Source organism: Hordeum vulgare, chromosome 5H (genome assembly GCF_904849725.1).
Source record: "Hordeum vulgare subsp. vulgare chromosome 5H, MorexV3_pseudomolecules_assembly, whole genome shotgun sequence".
Lineage (NCBI taxonomy): Eukaryota > Viridiplantae > Streptophyta > Magnoliopsida > Poales > Poaceae > Hordeum > Hordeum vulgare.
Genome location: NC_058522.1, coordinates 426,766,656 through 426,781,271, shown reverse-complemented (window position 1 = coordinate 426,781,271; position 14,616 = coordinate 426,766,656). Strand labels below are relative to the sequence as shown.

Here is a 14,616-nt window from a genome sequence, read left to right as displayed (position 1 = left end):
GATCTGAAGGATTTGGGAGAGAGGATTGGGAGGAAGAGATGAGGCAGCCGTCGCCGCTGGCCTGGGAGAAAGAAAACGAGTGAGGAGGGGTTCGGGGGAGGGGGGCGGCCCACGGCTGCATAACTCAATGTGCGGCGCCTAAGCGCTAGGCGCCACACTCCCGCATGTGCAACGCGTGAGGCTTAGGCGTCACACTGTCGGGGGGTGGGGCCTGCAGCGTGAGCGTCGACGGGGGTGTGGCGCCGACGGCTTAGGCGTCACACACTGTAGTGTGGCGCCTACGTGTCGGGCGCCACACAAAAGGGTCAGCCGGGCGAAAAAAAATCGAAGACATCCCAGTTTGTGAATTTTTTGGACCCAGGGGTCAGATTTGTCGATTTTGCCTTTCAGTGAAGCAGGATCTGAAAAGAACAAAAACACAACAAGGCCTGAATGATAAGAACAACGAGAAGAATGGGAAACGCTTACCATATGTAGTCTGAACCAGCGTCAGGCTCAGGCCACTTGAACGTCGTTGATTTAATCCAAATCCTAGGCGCGGTATTTCGCTTCGTATCTAAATAAAAAAGGAAAGCAATCGCATCTGACTAACTGCCCGCAACCCCGGCGCCGAAAATCTCTCCCCTAATCCCTTTTGATTCTATTGTCTCTAATTGTACACACCGCCCTAGGTCTTCCTCCACCTCGTTCGCATCGCCCCAGCTCGCCTCGTCGTCCACAGAACTGCTCCTCCACCCCGATTACACCGTCCACCACCAGCTCAGACCCGTTCACCCGCAACTCCCTCTGCTGTCAGCTCCTCCCTACTCCATCTTCCAGTCCATTGATGTGTCCTTGACCAACGGGGAAAGCACTCCAGCCGGGAGGCTAACCAGCAGCGATGGGAGGTCATCGACGAGCCCCTACTGTCTTCGTCCGCGCATGGCTACAACACATGTTGCGTCTCCCTCGGCGCAGTGGCGGTCACCACCATGGTTTGTGACTATTTTCATGGCAAGAGAAAACAGTTCATCAACATGACATAGTGTTTGTATTACATGTAAAGAATGCTTTCATCTCGTGGGACAATGTTTCACCTCCTACAATAAGTGCTTCCTAATTTTGCTTCTACAATGCTTTTTTAGTACTTTGCTAGGGCGTACTCCTATAATGCTTTGATAGTAATCATATGATATTTTAGCTATCACAGCAATGTGCTTCCCTTTTTATTTCTGGTGCAAATTATAATGTCTATGGAAGCAATGTTTAATGCATGATTGTTGTATGTAGGAAGCATGAAGCAACAATGTCATGAGCAATAACAGAGGTGGCCATGTCCGCTCGTTTAGGGCTTCTCTGTGGCCATCAACGATCAGAGTGTGTGGACGACCACATCAAGGTGGCTGCTTGGGGGCGCGGAGGCAATGGCGAGGATGTCGACTAAAAACGGAAAGAACACAATGAGGAGTCGTCTTATTAGTCGTGTTCCTCCATTGATGGTTCTCTTACTCAACACCTTCGTCGGGTTCACCCTCCAACAATGACATCGCACTCTCCCATCAGCGGCTATGCCCACAATACTAATCCTGAATTAAAGCAATATGTAATGAAAGAATGTGTCAATGTGTTGTTCTACTATTGAAGCATGTAATGAAAGTAAATGAAGCATTTTGTTGTTGACGAAACACAAAATCATAACAAGTGAAGCTTTGCAAAATTCTGAAGGAAGCAAGTGACTTCAAGCTTAACATATTAAGCGTGCAATGACAATGGTTGCAACAATAATTCAAAGCACGAAAGGATATGTGAACACTGAAATATTGTTACTGGAGAATTCGAGTCAATGGTGACATATCATCTCTCTAAAACACACAAATAGAACTATTTTTAATCAAGTCATAGAAATTTGACGAGTTCATTTTGTTGGTGCCGAAGCAATAAAATGATAAATTAAATCAAAGAATTGGAAGCATAATACATGGAAACATGTTGTATAGAAAAATAAAGGAAGCACGCCACATGGTGCTGAAAGATTTTCTTTTGCTATAGAGTACATATTATGAAACGTCATTATAGTGTTGGAATCATGATTTCCGTATAACAGAAATATACGTGTATCTATAAAGCACGGTTTGCAATGTTAGAAGCAGAAATATCGATGTGGTTTATTGAGAGAAATCAGTGGCATGCATCACAGAAATTGCTAGTGCATGGAAAAAATGGATTGTGCGTGATTCATGGAGCAGTTTTCACTGATGCATGGAAATTACGGAAGCCCACTTAACTACTCAAGGCCCACATCCAGCTACTCTTTTACTCCTAGATCGCATGCTTAAAATCAACTTAATCGTACGACAGTGCATTAGTCTGATTGATTGCTAGAGATCAGTAGTCTGACCTCTAGTGGTTCCCGATAAATCACAACCAAACTTAAAGTTGCTGTCACTTTCAAGCAGAATAACTCGTGTTGGCTCGGTCATTTTAGCTATCCATGATGCAAGTGATATATTCCTAAAGATTGAAGTTAATAGCAGAAAACCACTGCATCGAAGCGTACAGTTACACAAAACACTCCTATACAGATTCTTTGCAAAAAAAACAAAAGACGTGTGCCTAATTTTTTGCAAAACCGCTGCTCGGTCATTTTAGCTATCCATGATGCAAGTGATATATTCCTAGAGATTTGAGTTAATAGCAGAAAACCACTGCATCGAAGCGTAGGGTTACACAAAACACTCTTATACAGATTCTTTGCAAAAAAAACACAAGACGTGTGCCTAATTTTTTGCAAAACCGCTGATTTGCTGTAAACCCCCCCCCCCCCCCCCCCCATCGGCCCGCCCTCCCAGCGGCGCCACCTCTCCCTCCGCCCTGCCCCTCGCCTAGGGAAGCACGGGAGCCGGTGAAGTAGTCGTGGCCGCCGCGCTCCAGGGCTTGCTCGATGCGCTCGCCCTCACCCTCGCCGTTGTGGTCGTCGGGATCGAGGGACTCCACCGGGGCAAACAGTGGCCCGGCGGCGCGCAAATAGGCACGAACAACGATGGTGCGAAGCACCGGAGAGGCATCGAGCTTCGACGATGAGCGCGCGGTGGCCCGGATCGAGGTCGGTAGCCATGCCCGAGCCCACGGGTAGGGGCTAGCGGCAGCTCTGGCCTCCGAATCGCCACACACAGAGGTCGTCTTCTCCTCCTTCAAGCACGTCGGCAGTGCAACGGCCGGCGCACGGAGCGGCCAGGACCTCCCGGCAGCGACGGCGGCATCGGAGCAAGCAACAACGGCCGGTCGCAGCACAGCACGAGCGCGAGCAGCAGCGACGGGGCGCAGCACCGGAGCAAGAAGAGCAAGCAGCGGCGCGCATCACCGGAGCAAGCAGCGGCGCGCCGACGAGCAGAACGGGCGCAAGCAGCAATGGTGGCGAGCAAGTCGTAGCTGCGGCGCACGGCATAGGGGCACCCACCCAAGCAGCAACCCTCGTCGGTGAGCTCAGCCGCCGCCGGGGCATTGGCGTGGGCGAGAGCGCACGAGCACGGGATGGCCGGTGACAGAGTACGGCTGAGCTTGGGGTGTCAAGGGCCTAATTGCATTTTTGTTTTCAAATTGAAGGGTACATCTGCAAAAATACTAGGGACTAACAATTATGCTACATCATCAAATGCAGGCCCACATATCATAAGCATGGTTAAAATGTCCAAATAGACCGATAAGTGGTTTTTGCAAAAAATTAGGCACGCATTATTTGTTTTTTGCAACGAATCTATATAAGAGTGTTTTCTGTAATCGTCAGCTTCAATGTGATGGTTTTCTGCAATTAACTCTAGAGATTGGGAAGATGGCCATATACAACAGCTGTGAGTGGCTAGCTGTTGTGGCATTTCTACTATTTGTAACTTCCTGGATCCTTCCTTGGCTAATTTTTTTCCTTTCTGGGTCCTAAGAAGCACAAGGTAAGCATCTACTGCAGTTTGTAGGTCGCTCTGGCATGTGGTGCCACTTTACCTGTTTAGCAAGCAGCAATACTCAACTACATTTTGTCGCACATTTTGTCGATCAAGCCAATGATCTCTTATCCTTTTCAGTTGTTCGAGTCCGGAGGTGACTTGGGTGCTTAGAGAACTTCTTCTATAAAAATATGCCTCCAAAGGCTAGTATTGGATGGTCTCCTTTTTTTTCCTTTTCAGTTGTGAAGTGCCGATGATCCTGGACAAGGGCAACAAAATAATGTCCGTGTACTACTATCTTTGCAACAGTCTCTGTTTCACACTTCTTGTATTTCACAGATATTGGTGGGTACTTGATTTACCGGTTGCTGGTAAAACAAATTCAATCCAGAGGACATGTCGGTGATGACGTTCGATCCGGTCAGTGATTCTTTTCTTGCTCATTTCCTTGTTAGATTTATTTTCTTTCCCAGCAGCATAATCTTCTAGATTTTTCATAAAATACCCTTGTGTCAAACAAATTCTGTAGGCGAAAACGATCATGAAGATTAATCTGTAGGTTATTGGAAGCTTAATTGAAGAACTATATAGGTTGTCCGCTGTTGGGAATGCGAATGAGAATGGTGCAAACGGCTGTTTATATATAAATAATGTGAATGTTAAGGAAGAACTAATTACTATATCAATCAGGAGGAAATCAAGGCTAAAAAATTAGAAAATGCAAGAACTTCAGTGTCACTGGAACAATCCACCTTGATATATCTTTTTGGTAAATCGAATGTACGAGGTTATGCTATCATTCAGAGTCTTGAGGCATCAATTTTACAACATGTGATATTTATCACTGTTATATGTCAAGGTATCTTTTCAGAAATAATAAGTGTTGCTTCTGGAGTTTGAAACCTAAGCGATAAGAAGGCAGCAATAGAATTAACAAAAGTTTAACTAGGGTGAAACTATCTCATCCGTCGAGCGACCAAACTGCCTGATTAAACTGAAACGTTTTCCCTGAAATGCTACAGGACATATTCAGTTAACTTATCCCTTCCAGAACAGGGGACTGAGAGGTTATCCCTTCCAGCCAGAGCTTTCATACCATGGAGACTGGGAAATATATCACCGAGCTTGTGTATTCCCATGCTCGTCTCTATTTCACCCAGGACCACAGCAAGAAGCAATGGTGCACATTCATATGAAGATATAAATTTCACCGAGCAAATGGCATGTTTACAAAACACCATGGCAAGCAAGGAGTAGCAATAACCAGTAACATTGCACACAGAAGGATACACGAGAAGGCGCAAATGATCTAACTGGCACATGAAAGAAGTCTCAACTTTCCCATGATCCGGGCGTGTTTCAACATTACAGTGCAGCTAATTTCATGCTTCAGTTCACCATGCATGCCCAAGCCACTGCCTCACAAAATGCAGATTACAGAAAGAGTCGTAGCGCCAAGCGCCTTCTCACAAGATGTTCTGCCGCTCATATCAGAGCTCTATGCCTCCATAGCAAATCAGTCATGCTCGCTTAATGATGATGCTAAGATCAAAAAATTGATTTGATGCTGAAACGACAGTTTGATAAGCTAAAGCTGCTACCTATCTATGGTAAGCACTGACCAGCAATTTAGTCCAGAGTAAGCAGAGTATAGAGTGATGGAAAAGGAGTTCAGTCATCATCAGAAATGTCTATTACGTCAGGGCAACTGGTTGGATTTGAAGGAGCTAAACCGGGTGGATCAGCCGAGTGAGGTGGAACCACCTGATCAGCGGCGATGGAGCATGGAGCTGGTGGCTGTGACTGATCAACAGGGGCTTGGGTCATCACCTGGTCAGCAGGGGGCACATCAGCAGGAGGGATGGCAATGTCCATGCGCTGAGCCAGTGGCTGGGACTGACCTCTAGGGGCTTGAGTCATCACCTGATCAGCGGGAGACAAAGCAGCAATGTCCATGTTTGGAGCTGGTGGCTGTGACTGACCAACAGGGGCTTGGGTCATCACCTGGTCAGCAGGAGGGATGGCAATGTCCATGCGCTGAGCCGGTGGCTGGGACTGACCTCTAGGGGCTTGAGTCGTCACCTGATCAGCGGGAGAGAAAGCAGCAATGTCCATGCTTGGAGCTGGTTGCTTGGACAGACCTCTAGGGGCATCAGTCATCATCTGATCAGCAGTAGGGACAGCAGGCACGTCCTTGGGTGGAGCTGGTGGCTTGGACTGACCTCTAGGTGCTTCAGCCATCACCTGATCAGCGGGAGGGGCAGCAGCAGCAAGGTCCTTGGATGGAGTTGGTGGCTTAGACTGACCTCTAGGGGCTTCAGTCATCACCTTATCAGTGGGCTTGACAGTACCACCATCCATGCATGGAGCTGGTGGCTTCCACTCACCTCTAGGGTCTTCAGTCATCACCTCGTCATCGATAACAATGACCTCCAAGTGTTGAGATGGTGGTTTCGCTAGTTCAGATGAAACTTCACTGGCACTTCGCTTCCTTGACCGTGAATATGTTATCTGAACTGTGCGTTGCCTCTGTCTTTTTCTTCGCACACTTCTTTTGTTCACAAGTGATTCGGCCGATCCACTCGAGCATTCTGACTCATAGAAGTTCTGCCAAAGACTAAAACAAACATACTCCTTTTTCCTAGCAGAGCTCTTAGTTTTGCTCCTTGTCGTTTGCCTCTCCAATGCGGCACGATTTGATTGCTTCAGCTTACTCTGAGGGACAGCAGGCTTAACACTTACTTTGGGAAAGTCTTCAGGCTTATGCTGCTTTCTTGCCTTCAATCTGGAGCTGGTCTCGTCCGGTTGCTTGAGCGTAGTTTGAGGGGCAACATGCAGAGAAATGTGTTTCTGACTCCCTCCATGCTCATGTTCCTTGTGTGCCATCTTTGAGGAGATATTGTCCGGTACCTTTGCATTGCCACAATCCACATTCTTCTCCGATGCAACCAAGTCTGGCTTCAATTTTGCGAGAGGTGCAGCAGGTAGACCACATGCTTTCTGAATGCCTTCAGGCTTATGCAGCTTGCTTACTTTGTCTGTGGTGATACTTCCTGATGTTGCCACCCCATGTTTCTCCAATGCTACAAAGTCTTTCCCTAGCTTCAGTTTCTTGGGGGGCGTGGAAGGCAGGACACTGGAGTTCTCAATGACATCCGACGTATGCAGCTTGCCTACTTTGTCTGGGGTGATAGTTTTTGATAGTTTTGCAGCCCCACGTTTCTCGAATGTAACAAGCTTCGTTTTTTGGGGGAATGCAGTAGGCCGCGGTACAATGGATTTCTCAACACCCTCGGAGTTGCGCCACTTGCCTGCATTCCTGGATGTGCTGCTTCCTGGTGGTTTTGCATTGCAACCTGCATTCCTGGATGTGCTGCTTCCTGGTGGTTTTGCATTGCAACTCCCTAGAGAAAAAGCTCCATATTTCTCCGATGCAGCCAAGTCCTGCACTAGCTTCAATTTTTTCAAGGGTGCAGAAGACTTAACATCTTCCTGCTCTAGCTTCAACTTTCCCGCCTTCCTGGAGGTGTTACTTCCCGACGATTTCGCATTCTCGCAACTCCCTAGAGATGTAACAGATGTTTGCTTCCACTTCAGTTTGCTCAGAAGGACATCCTCTGCCTTCTTTGAGGAGCTACAACCCACTGATTTTACATTACTGCGACTCACTGTAGGTAAAAGTTCAATATTGTCCCATGCAACAAACTCTTGCTTCGGCTTCAATCTTCTCCGACTCCGAGGGGCAGCACACAAAACAATTGTTTTCTGCATTTCATCGGAATCTGAATCTGATTGTTGTACAGCACCTTGTGACTTGGTCATTTCAGTTGGTCCAGTCAGAAGAAGCAACTGTGTACCTGAAGAAGTCATGTTGTAAGTTGACATGGCAACATGAATTTACCACAATAACAAGTTACCTATAGCAAGAATTATCTTTGGTTTTGGAGTCTACATTCTTGTTGGCGAACAATAATTCACAGTAGTGTTGGAAGTACCAAAGTTCACATAATGGAAATGATTAAACAAAACAAAAATCACTACAGCAACATGTTTACGCGACCCACCAAGAGTTACTCAAGTGTACGAGTTCTGGAGTTACCATACAGTGGACTTGATCCTTCGTTCATGAGGCAACAGGTGATCTATTTTGTTTATCAGATATCATGGTTTTAGTTTCAATGCCACTCCTGACACAAACATCTTGCTTTTTCACTTGATTGTATAGCATAATTAAAAGAATATATAATAGATAAACACCTACAACATCAGCAAAGAATTTCATTATAGTACATGGTAACTATCTTGATTGTTGAATGTATCAAACTACAGAATTAAACATAAAATGTGGGCACAAACAGTTGTATGTTGAAAATTTAAGATACAAGAATGCAAGAAATTAGCCGTAAACTGAACAAATTTTAGGTGGATTACGTTGTAGTAAAACTGAAGCACGGGATCCAAGTTCGACCTCGATACTCTTTATGGTTAGTTCAGAGCTCATAACCAACAGTGTATTAGATACTTGATTCTGGCATGTACCTTTTGGAACCATCCTTTGACCTGGTGGTTTCGTTACCACATATGTACCACCACAACCCATCTTGTGGCTGCAGAAATAGCATCAGTTAATACACCTTTGAAGTTTTCTCAAACACATACACCTTGGAAGTTCACCAAGCAAACATTAGTCGAAAGTAAATATTATCTAGAAATACATTAAGAGAAGTCATGGAGAGTATTAAAGATGACAAACAAATGGCATATGCATATAATTATGAGTTTGAGAGCTTATTCTGCATCTAAATGATTGAGAGCAATTAACAAGAAGAAATGCACCTGTTATGACCGGTTTACATTATAACCGGAGAAGGCCCAATTAAAGCAAGCTGACCGAGTTATCTTATAGTATTAGGGGCTTAGCCCAGTTTATTATATTTCCTAGCCTAGAGAGATAATATATACTCATGTAAGAGACACCGTTTGAGGTTAAACAGAATCAATCTATTTGATCGGCTCCTAGCAGGAGCCGGTGCCCTAATCCTAGCCGCCCCTATTCTCTCTCTCTCTCTTGCGCGCGACAACGGCGCCTCGCCGCCGGCAGCCACGCCCATCGCCACGCCAGCCACCCTTCCACCCATATAACCTGCGATCTAGGTCTGGTAGGGATCCTATTCCTATCAACTTGGTATCAGGTAGCTCAGGTTCGACCATGTCTGCACCTCCACCCACTCCCAGCCTTCCGCCGCCCACCACCACCACGCCGCTGGCCACCTCGGCCGCCATGCCATGCCAGCCACTGGAGCTAGGGCACGCCGTTGCGGGCATCTGCTCGCTCCTCACGGGGCCCTACGCGCCACCGCAGCCTTCTTCCGCAACGTGGCGCCACCTCCGTCCTTATCGGCAGCGCCACACCAGGGGACGACCTCGACGCACAGCGGGCCGCCGACGACTCCGGGCGTGCCTATCCAGGAGGTGCGGTTCCCCTCGTTGCCGTCACCACTGCCTGCTTGGATCGCCGAGCCGGTCTACACGACAGACCTGGGTCAACCCTCTCTTCCGCCACCGGCCGCCGCGCACCCGGCCGGGCCTCTCGCCGGCCCCTACGGGACTGCGGGTCCCTACGCCGGCTTGGACGGCCCCCTATTCCACGGCGGAACACTGCAGCCCGCCTTCCCGGCCCCGTCATCTGCGTTGCTCCGTGCCGATGGTCGTGGGCTACGAACATCCCCCACCGCATTTCTCCAAGCTGGAGTTCGCCACCTACGACGGATCCGGGGACCCCCTGAATTGGATCAACCAGTGCGACCAATTCTTCAGGGGGCAACGCACGCTCGCGTCCGACCGCACCTGGATCACCTCGTACCACCTCCAGGGCGCTGCTTAGACGTGGTACTACGCCCTCGAACAAGATGAGGAAGGGATGCCGCCATGGGAACGCTTCCGAGACCTATGCCTCCAACGGTTCGGGTCACCCGTCCGCAGAAGCCGGCTGGCGGAACTCGGACGCCTTTCGTTCCTCTCCTCAGTGCAGGATTTTGACGAGCGCTTCCAGGCGCTGGCTTACCACGCCCCCAGCGTCTCGGCTCTCCAACGGGCGGAATTCTTTGTCGGTGGCCTCCCCGACCACATCCGTGTGGACATCGAGATGCGAGGACCGCAGGACCTCCAGACGACCATGTACTACGCCCGTGCGTTCGAGCGTTGTGCGGTGGCCGTGCAGCAGGCGTTCTCGGCCCGAACCCCTCGCCCACCCCCTCGGGCGGCCGTGTCCGCGCCCAACCGACCGTCCCAGGCGGCGGCAGGGTCCCCCGCAATGGCCGCGACCCGGACGTTTCGTCGGCTCACCCCGGTCGAGCAACTCGAGCGTTGCCGTCATGGTCTCTGCTTCAACTGCGACGAGCCCTACGTGCTGGGCCACGTCTGCCCGCGCCTCTTCTACTTGGAGGCGGATGACTACGTCTAGGAGGACACGGCTACCCTCGAGCTTGCCGAGGAGGCCACCCTGCTTCAGCCACCGCCCTCGTGGTCTCCCTCCATGCCCTCGCAGGTATACGAGCGGAGAAAACTATGCTGCTGTTGGTGACGGTCAATGGGGAGCGCCTCCTAGCTCTCCTGGACACGGGCTCTACACACAACTTCCTGCCCAAGGCTACCATGCGTCGTCTGGCACTCCAGCCGACGGGTAGAGAGCAACTCAAGGTTGCCGTGGCTAACGGTGACCGCCTTCACTGCCATGGGATTGCGCGGCAGGTTCCCATCGTCATCGGCGACGAACACTTTGCCATCACATGTGTGGGCTCCATCCTCGGCGTCGACTTCTTTCGGACCCTAGGTCCCATCCTTTGGGACTTCGACGCCCTGACCATGACTTTCTGGCATCAGGGCCGCGATGTGCAGTGGAAGGGCGAGGGTGGCGCTGCCCCAGCAGCTCCCCGGCCACAGTTGTCGGCCATCGTCGCCGAACCAGAGCCGCCCCTGTTGGCTCATCTCCTGCAACAGCACAACGACATTTTCGACGAGCCCCATGGTCTTCCGCCCGCCCGGGTCTGCGACCATCGCGTTCACCTCCTCCCCGGTATAGCACCCGTCGTCGTACGGTCATATCGCTACCCACAGCTGCAAAAGGACGAGCTGGAACGACAGTGTGCACTCATGCTCGCCTTGGGCATCATCCGGATTTCTACTTCGCCATTCTCGGCACGGTGCTCCTTGTTCGCAAGCCCGACGGCTCGTGGTGTTTATGCATTGACTACCGTGCTCTCAACGCCAAGACGTCGAAGGACAAATTTCCCATACCATTAGTGGAGGAGCCCCTGGACGAGCTTCACGGGGCATGCTTCTTCACTAAGCTCGACTTGCGTTCTGGCTATCACCAGGTTTGGATGCACCCGGGCAACATCGCGAAGATGGCCTTTCGTACCCATCACGGCCACTTCGAGTTTTTGGTGATGCCTTTCGGCCTCTCCAATGCACCAGCGACATTCCAGGCCTTGATGAACGACGTCCTCCGGCCCTACTTACGGCGGTTTGTGCTTGTTTTCTTCGATGATATTCTCATGTACAGCTCCTCTTGGGCGGAGCACTTGCAACACGTCGCCATTATCTTCAACGAGCTTCGGGCGCATCAACTGAATCGGCCGAAGTGCTCGTTCGGCACGACATTCGTCGCTTATCTCGGCCACGTCATTTCGGCGGAGGGAGTTGCCATGGATGCCGACAAGATCACGGTTGTCGCGTCTTGGCCGATGTTGCACTCGCGGCGGGCCCTCCGCGGATTCTTGGGCCTGGCCGGCTACTACCGGAAGTTCATTCGGGAGTTTGGCCTTCTCGCCGGGATGATGAGGCAGCTGCCGCTTTCCAGTCACTTAAGGAGGCTCTTACCACAGGACCGGTCCTCCAGATGCCGGATTTTGAGCAACAGTTCAAGGTTGACTGCGATGCTTCGGGCATGGACTTCGGCGTTGTACTCCACCAGGGCGCAGGAATTTGTATCTTTATTTCTTTGAGAATTGCATATTTCTTTGAGACTTTGTTTGGAACCTGATATTTTTAATAATATGGCTGTGTGCATCAAGAGATGTAGAGGCCGGGGGTTATCCTCCTTTTCGAAAAAATATGTCAGGATAAACTTATGCAATCTTACTTGTGCCACTGGCAAAGCATGTTGCCACAGGTTACATGTTCGCTAACATTCTCGATACAGCAGGAGGAATCAGATGGAGGTGCCATCCTCGTTGCCCTCAGAAGTGTAACGCCACACAATTCACACTGAAATTTAACAATTTGAACATGCAATTAAGAGGTAAACAAGAAACAAGTTTAACAAAAAGGAAACTATGAAAAGAGAACTATGGAAAATTGGAAAATAGTACCTTCCACTGAATGCCCTGGATGTTGCAGGATTTTTCCTCACTGAAATCATGGGTAGTGGTGATACAATAGCCACCTGGTGGTCTCTGGGTAGGATGGCGCAAGCATAAATCCAAATCATCAATGGGCCGTGATGGTTAAAAACATAGCTGCCAGAGAATACTAACCATGTAATCCTCAGTGGTGCAAGTGTTGATGGCATCCATCCAATCACGGAAAACAGGACCATGGCTGCTCAATGAATGCACAGAAAACTTCAGCTGCATGCGGGCTAGGCAATGGCTAAAATTTGAACACGCAATCGTAGTTAAAAGGATATAAGCATTTACCTGAGTCTCTTCATACCATGCTTTACAAATATGATTGCATGAATCATCAGATGCAGCAGGGCGTTCTTCAGATCAGCATTTGTGCGATATTGCAGGATGGGCTCATAGAGTGTTATTTTGCGCAGGTCTCCAAAGGAACAGGATCCGAAGCAACTGCTTATAGACAATCAAATCAGTGCTTTCTTTATTTTATTTTCATATAAAGTTTGCATACACAATTTAAAAATTGAGCAGAACAACATACACATATTTTATTGTCCAGAATCAACATATAGTAAGAAAATGCTCTTGCTAAATTCTATCTAGCTAATGCGAAAGTGAGCTCATTAATGATGTGTTGCAAATTGTCATCTATGAAAAATGAATGTTGAGGTAGCTCAAGCAAGTGGTCAATGGGCAAAATGCTATATTTAAAAAAATGAAGTCATAGAGTGTTATGATTTTGCTCATGCCTCAAAATGAACAGGAACCGAAACAACTTCTTATAGACAATCAAATTGCTGCTTTCTGATTTCCTGTCTTCTATTTTCATATAAAGTTCGCAAACAAAATTTAATAATTGAGCAGAACAGTACACAACACACGTTTTATAGTCCAGAATCAACATATAGTAAGAAAATGCTCTTGTTAAAGTATATCTACGTAATGTGATAATGAGCCCATTAAGGATGTAGTGTCATCTATAAAAATGTGTTGAGCTTAGCTCAAGCAAGCAGTCAGTGGAAAAAATGCTATATTTGAAAGGGAAAAAAAAAACAAGTTTTGAAGTACCTGTACTGTAATAATTAAATAACATCGATGTACACCAGTTTTTGTAGGAATAATTAATTTTTAGATACACACATGCAAGATTTTAAATACAACAAGGGAGTACTAATTAATCTCCGTGTAGCCCACCTCCATTCGCTTAACCAACGGGGAAAATAAACCTAGGGCACCATCGATGTTGGAGCGAACTCTACGACACCAAAAAGGAAAAAAAAATGGTTTTGAGATAGCCTACCACATAAGCCATGTGGTAAAAAAAACTCTGAAATCTGAACATTTTACACGATCTCCTCGGAAACACCGAGCTCCTCACATGGAGAAAGGGGAATGAAAGGCAAGATTACGAAGAATCTCAAGTACTAGAACAAAAAAAAAAGGCATCTTTTATGTGAATCGAAGCGTCAAATGCTAAACAAAGATACATCCTTGAGGAGATTAGGAAGAATCTAAAGCACCACGATCCTAGGCAGGAATGTTCTTGAAAGTCGACGCTAAAATAGATTCGGTGAGCAAGCCATCTCCTACCGGGGGCTCCAACAACAACCTACCTGACCCCTGACCCCCAACCCCCGAAAAATCAAGGAAACGGGGAGTGCAAGAGGCGCACGTACGTGATGTTCTTGGTGCGCGGGTAGGCCCACTCGACGGCGAAGGCGGCGGCGTCGAGCGCGCCGCGGAAGTAGAGCTCGTCGTAGTGGTTGAAGAGGTCCCACAAGTCCAGGTTCTCGCCGTCGTCCGGATCCTCCATGGCCTCCCCCGCTCACAAGCTCTCTCACGCAAATGCAAGCACGAAGCGGCGACAAGAACCCTCCCTTCTCAGGCGAGCGGCGGCGGCGGCGAGGAGAATCGGCGGGGAGAAAAGAGAAGGGGGGGGGGAGTTTCGGGTTCTTGATCCTGGAGACGCCCGGGGCTGCCGGTGCATGCGAAACTGACCAGACAGAGAAAGAAGTAGGGGTCTAGGGGAGGCCCGTGCGACGGGGTGGGTGGTGGGTGTGTCAGAGCGGCTGACGAGTGGGCCCGGCCGGAGACGCTGGCTCTGCGTGGGTGCTGCGTACTTTCGCCGTGGAGAGGGCAGGGGAAGGAGGGAGGGGGACAGGGTGGGGGTGGTGAGCTGCGGTCTGCTTGTGTGGGTGGACGGCTGAGATGCTGCGACGCTTGGCATGGGCGCGACCTGGGCCGCCCGATGGGAAGGTCACGCGGACTTGACCGGCTCTAGCTTTGGGCTCCTCCAA

The 14,616-nt window shown here is 49.1% G+C and overlaps 1 protein-coding gene across 2 annotated transcripts; it reads right to left on the bottom strand.

Annotated features, from left to right (window-relative positions):
• Positions 1–5,104: 5,104 nt before the first annotated feature.
• Positions 5,105–14,331, bottom strand: LOC123396398 (actin cytoskeleton-regulatory complex protein PAN1-like). Of its 2 annotated transcripts, XM_045091345.1 has the most exons (8): positions 13,996–14,331; positions 12,617–12,769; positions 12,455–12,518; positions 12,290–12,373; positions 12,061–12,185; positions 8,457–8,524; positions 5,978–7,774; positions 5,631–5,747 (listed from the first exon to the last, which is right to left on the bottom strand). In XM_045091345.1, exons 1-8 carry the CDS (start codon positions 14,130–14,132, stop codon positions 5,725–5,727), a joined length of 2,451 nt encoding a protein of 816 aa, XP_044947280.1. In that variant the 5' UTR covers positions 14,133–14,331; the 3' UTR covers positions 5,631–5,724. The 2 variants fall into 2 exon arrangements, with proteins under 2 accessions (XP_044947279.1, XP_044947280.1); XM_045091344.1 differs by having other exon boundaries at positions 5,105–7,774; positions 13,996–14,313.
• Positions 14,332–14,616: the final 285 nt, after the last annotated feature.